General features: G+C 34.8%; 1 protein-coding gene across 2 annotated transcripts; it reads right to left on the minus strand.

The window, feature by feature from the left end:
• Positions 1 to 2,872: 2,872 nt before the first annotated feature.
• Positions 2,873 to 4,595, minus strand: LOC105781243 (beta-amyrin 28-monooxygenase). 2 transcript variants are annotated; one of them, XM_012605784.2, is made up of 3 exons: positions 3,605 to 4,595; positions 3,321 to 3,508; positions 2,873 to 3,237 (listed from the first exon to the last, which is right to left on the minus strand). In XM_012605784.2, the coding sequence occupies exons 1-3, from the start codon at positions 4,584 to 4,586 to the stop codon at positions 2,938 to 2,940; spliced, it is 1,470 nt and encodes a 489-aa protein (XP_012461238.2). In that variant the 5' UTR covers positions 4,587 to 4,595; the 3' UTR covers positions 2,873 to 2,937. The 2 variants fall into 2 exon arrangements, with proteins under 2 accessions (XP_012461238.2, XP_052482853.1); XM_052626893.1 differs by having other exon boundaries at positions 3,035 to 3,244.
• Between the last annotated feature and the right edge of the window lie 1,078 nt (positions 4,596 to 5,673).

Genomic DNA, 5,673 nt, shown 5'->3' on the forward strand with positions numbered 1-5,673 from the left:
TGGAGCTTTATATTTAATTTTATTTGACTTGTTTACTTTGTAAGTTATTGAATTTATCTGTTTGGGTGTAAATAACTTTGAATTATTTAAATTTCTAGATAGAGTTATAAATTTAGGCAAATCTTCCTAGTGTTGATACTCAAATCTAATTGCTTGTATCAAACTAGATCAAGTACATTTTTGTGCTTGTTTATTTCTTGCTTTTCATTTTAGTTTATTTTCAGTTTTTATCTTTGCTTTTTTTTTTTTAGTTTGCTTGAGGACAAGCAAAGACTTAAGTGTGGGGTATTTCACTTACCGTCAAATGTAGTAGTTAATTCAGGTTAATTTTGCATTTAAGGAGCTTGTTTTCTAAGCAATTTAGGATTTTAATTTATGTTTTCAGTAATTAGACTGTAGGATTAAAAGTAAATAAAATAAGTATTTTTAACACATTTTTAGGTGTTGTGACCCAATAGGCTGAGATGGGCCTTAGGTTGTGCTAATTGGTTTAATTGAGTGAGTAGCATGAAGTTATAAAGGCCCAATTGACTTGGAAGCAAAGGTTGAGTGATACGCAAGCTTCCTGGGATGTCAAAGTACCAAAAGAACGACATTAGGTTGAAGTTGCATGTCGTGCCGTGCCACCAAGAGGTGTGGCACGACACAAGGCTGACGTGTTGCCCAAGTCTATCAAGGATATTTTCGTCCTCGTAATCAAACTTATACGAAGACTTAGGGCGTGTCAAAGACCTAATTTGGGCTACCAACACCTTTATAAATAAGACATTAAGGGATTGATGTAACCAAGTCATCCTAGAAGCCTCCAAAAACCCTAATAGCTTAGAAGTAGATTTAGTTTATTTTCTTTTCAGCTTTTCAATATATTCAAGAGTTTATTTATAATATTCAAGTATTTCAGTTTATGCTTTTTGCATTCGTTTTATTTCTTTATTCCAATCAAGAGATTTACTACTCCATTCCCCATTCGATATTAAATCCACGATTATTCAAATATCTTTTTTTCTCCGAATCGATCATGTACTTTACATGATTTATTCAATCGAGAGAGAGATTATGAATAACATGAGTGGCTAAATCCCTTGGAGAGATTAGGGAGTGGATAGGGATGTGATTAACGGAGGATTTAGGGTTTTTCAAGATGGATTAGTTAGCATGAATTACGTGTTCTTAAACTGTTAGGATTGACAACCCTAATAAGTTACCATAGGCTAGACAAGGTTGGGAGATAAGTCGAATTGAGTATATCATAATTCATCCCGGTTGAGAAAGTGAGGTCGGGAGATAAGTGAGTATCAACCAATCAATTAGTTAATTAGAGGCCAAGAGGTAATAATTGGTTAATTGATGGCTAACCCACCCTAAAACCCTAATTCGAAGTTAGTTGCAAAACCTAAAGTGAGTTAATCTTCCTAATTGGTTTATTGATTTATTTCGCTTGTTTATTTTTTTATTTCTTTTCGTTATTTATTTATTTTTATCCCTTCAACTTATTTTATGATTTATCGTAATATAGGAATTAATTACTACTACTTAGATTTGTTATTGTAAAAGCATTTTCATTATTTATTCCATCCTCCATTAGGTACAATCCTCAGAATACTTCCAAGGTATTTCATTGTACTAAACTATATTACAATTTGACTCGTGCACTTGCGGACACTGTTGTTCTTAATTTCTTATATTTTTGGTGTATTATTTAACTATAAACGATAACACATTTATAGGTGGTCAAAGTTGCCAACAAAACTCAAGGTTCATTTGGTGTTCCATGTCAATATGCTTAAGCCTTTCTATGAGGATCAGCAGGATCCAAATCGAGGTAAATCTAATTGAGCGCCAATGGGGGTGAATGTCTCTTATGACCGTGTGTTGGGTGCATCAAGGCAGATCAAGTGATCTCATAAAAGTATTGCACGCCTAGGCGTACCTTGTTCGATGGAAGGGACTTCTCGACAATGAGGCTAGTTGGGAACTTGCCAAGGATTTATGACAGTTTCAAGAGAAGAGAGATAGATTCCATTCTGAGGATGCAATAAGGGCGTTGCGAGAACAAGTAAGGTGAATGTCACGAGCAGCGCAAAGGAGCTCGCAATTAGTGTGCACATTTTAGGCCCTTCATGTTCCATTGGGGTCATTCGACCCGACAAGACTAACCCATTACTTGGAAGAGACTCCAAGCTCATTTACTTGGATCTTGGTTAAATTGTAAACACTCCAGTAACTTGTATTTTTACCAGCATAATTATTATAAATCATAAATGATAAAGATGTATAGAGTTTAAATCCCTTAGGAATCGCATATTGTAGAGAGGCATTGATCTCAACCATTGATGTAATTCGGTCATTACCGTTAGATCAAGAGGAGCTCAACTATAAATAGAGTCATCCCCCTTCATTCATAATCACTTCATTCTTGAGTTAAAGAATACTTTTGAGAGCATTTACTCAAACACTTGGTGTGCTATAGTTTTCTTGTGATTTTTTTGTTCAATTCGAGTTCCTTTGTCTTTTGAAGTTTCTTTTGCTTTATTTTAGTGACTTATAGAATTTTCCTTGAGAATTCTCACTTTTCGAGAGTTAGCCTAGCTTATGTGGATTTGAAGCAAAAGAATTGCCTAAAGTCGCGCAATTAGCAAAACTAAAGTTCTAGCCACGTGACACATACACATGGGTGTACCATGGCAATATACTTTTTTTTTATTTCACAAACAACTTTGAAATTTGACATTCCTCTTTTTCTAAAAAATAAATATTTTACAATACTTTTATAGAACATTTATCAATGCCCTGATTCTGCTTGTTAAATCTAAAAATTCTAGTGATAGTGTACCAAATAATTTCTCATATTTAAATATATTTAAAAAACTAATTAAAAATAATAATGAGACATTTGATAAACTCTCAACTCACGGAAAAGTTTTTAAATAGGAACAATTAATTTAGAAGGGGTTGGATTTTGATGGGAAGACCCTCCTTAGGAATGGGTGATGGAATGTAGGAAATCTTCTCATTGGGATTCAGTTTAACCCATTTGAAAGTGGTGAGCAGGTTGTGGATGAAGGTGAGGATTTCGAGTCGAGCATACTCCTTGCCAGGGCACATTCGAGGACCTCCCCCAAATGGTACAAAGGAGTAGGGTGCAGGACCATTCCCTTCAAACCTTGATGGATCAAATCTCTCTGGATCCAGGAAGTATTTCGGATTTTTGTGCGTTGTATGCACCATCCAGAACGCCTGACCACTTTAGTTGCATTAAATCAATATTTATTATATATGGTTGCATTATTTTATTTTCTTAAAAAATAGGTATTAGTTACCTTCCATCCTTTTGGAATTGTGTAACCTGCGTAAGTGAAGTCGGTTATGGCCTCTCTGAAAGATCCATTAGCAGGCGGAGCCAACCTCATTACTTCGCATGCCACGCACCATGTATACTTCATCTTCTGTAAATCTTCCCATCTCAATGGCTCCCCTGCCTCCTTGCATCTTAATACTTCCATTTGTTCTGCATTTTCCCAGCAGTTAGTTGAAAACATTACTTTATTCATGAATAGTCCCATCCCAATGTCATGGGGGCTTAAAATCTAGCTAAATCACGTACCTTCAAGGACCCTGTTATATACTTCTGGATAATCCGAAAGATAGCTAACAATGAAGGTGATGGCAGTACTTGTTGTGTCATGGCTGGCAATGAAGAAGCCCACAATCTTATTCCCGATCTCAACCTCAGTCATACCATCCATCAGCATGCTATCAACCAAGTCTGAAGCTACTCTTTTCCCTTTCTCCAATATCTCATTTTTCTTCTTGGTAATGAGGGCTAAAAGCCGTTGTCGAATCAGTCTACCTGCCTTCACTGCCCGATTGAAAGTTGTACCTGGAAGATCTATGGGAACCGACATGAGACCCGCAGTGGCAAGAGCAAATGGCTTGGCAAAGTTCTCGATCTCGCTGTCATCCCTGACGCTCATGAAAAGACGACAAGCCAGTGCGAATGTGTACTTCTTGGAGAGTGGGAAAACTTGGACTTCATTATACGGCGACCAATGTTGATTTAGGTGCTCTTTCGCCATTATATCCATGACTGGTATGAAATGTTGCAGGGACTCAGGCTTGAGAAAAGGAGGCAGATAGGCCCGAAGTTTAGTGGATTCTTCTTTGGAAGAATTGTCAACACTGGATGGATCCATCAAAGCTTTCTTAATAGAATCCGGCCACCATGAAGTGATATATTTGTTTTGGCCGGAGAAAAGGAACTTGTTACCAGCGGCGCCGCAGAAGACGGCCATGTCTTCTCCAAGCAGTGATGTGCGAAACACATCGGGTGAATATTTGGTAGTTCTATCAGTCACGAATTTCTCAGGAGTTCCCCTTCTGGACGCCAACACAAAATCCAAGGTTTCACCGATATATGGAAGACCCTTTTTACCAGGAGGGAGGTTGGGGGTGGCGCCGCCGCCGCCGCCGCTAGATTTGTGTTTGTAAAGAAAGTAAAAGAGACCAGCAGAGACGTATAGAAGCACCAAGTGGAGTAAGTATGGCATCAAAGAATCAAAGGCGTCCATGGCTGCTGCAAGCTTCATCTTGGTAGCTATGAAAACTGAAATGGAGAATGGATGCATCTTAATTGTATATTTATAGTGCTATCATATACTAGTTTATTCCTATATTTGTCTTTGGAGGATAATAAGCTAATTCAAGTCCATCCAAGTTTGGTATCTCCATTTACTTTTCTAATGGAAATCCTTCATAATATATGCCTTTACTACTCTTTGAAGTTTCAAATCAAAGTATTTCTATTATATCCACGAGAAATACTTTTAATATATATTAAATATTTGTAATTATTTCTTTAAAACTTAACTTGCATCGTTTATATTAATAGAATAAAGTTCTTCAAATTATTAATTATATTTTATATTATGAATTTATTCAGAACTCAAAATACATTATTTAATCGAATAAAATATAAATATAATGATTGGATTAAATAAATTACAAAAACTTACAAAGATAAATAAATAAAATTTAGTTTTATATTGATGTGAGTAATTATTTACTAATAAATAAAATTAATTATTATTTGATACAATGGAAGTGATTTTTTTTATTTTATAGGCTAATTTAAGAAATTATCATGTCTGGTTTTTTTTTTTTTACACACAAAGCTTAGATGTACTCATAGTCTCTCCCCAACCCATAAATAGGAGGATAATGTGCTTTAGCATACTCAAACCTACGTCCTCCTATATTCACAATAATATCCATTCTAATCGAGTTTAGACTCAATGGGCAGTGTAATTTAATATAAAATCGGAGTCCAACAATAATTGAAAGAATTTTTGTATATAAATTCCATTGATTTATTAGATAATTTTTTTATCTATAATAAAAATCTCTTATTGAGTAGCCCATGATACCTTAGCTTTGTTGGCAAGCTTAAAGCCTATAAATCTTAATGCTATAGGTTAACATCATTTTTTACTTGCTCCGTGCCTTTACTCAAACTAGCAAATAGCAATATATTTGATATTATTGTAAATTAGAAAAAATTATAATATACAATCCATAGCTTCTAATAATTACAATTATAATTTAATAGGATAATAATTTATTGAACTAATATCAAAATAAAAGAATAATTTATATTAAAATGACCTTAAAAATTTA

This window comes from Gossypium raimondii, chromosome 13, assembly GCF_025698545.1.
Source record: "Gossypium raimondii isolate GPD5lz chromosome 13, ASM2569854v1, whole genome shotgun sequence".
Classification (NCBI taxonomy): Eukaryota; Viridiplantae; Streptophyta; class Magnoliopsida; order Malvales; family Malvaceae; genus Gossypium; species Gossypium raimondii.

What these genes read in the sequence shown, in the direction of transcription:
- LOC105781243 (XM_012605784.2), bottom strand. Translation starts at nt 4,586, where the DNA reads ATGAAGCTTGCAGCAGCCATGGACGCCTTTGATTCTTTGATGCCATAC. An exon ending in ATATAACAGGGTCCTTGAAG is followed by an intron (nt 3,509 to 3,604) that starts GTACGTGATTTA and finishes GGGAAAATGCAG; the next exon opens with AACAAATGGAAGTATTAAGA. An exon ending in CAATTCCAAAAGGATGGAAG is followed by an intron (nt 3,238 to 3,320) that starts GTAACTAATACC and finishes TAAAGTGGTCAG; the next exon opens with GCGTTCTGGATGGTGCATAC.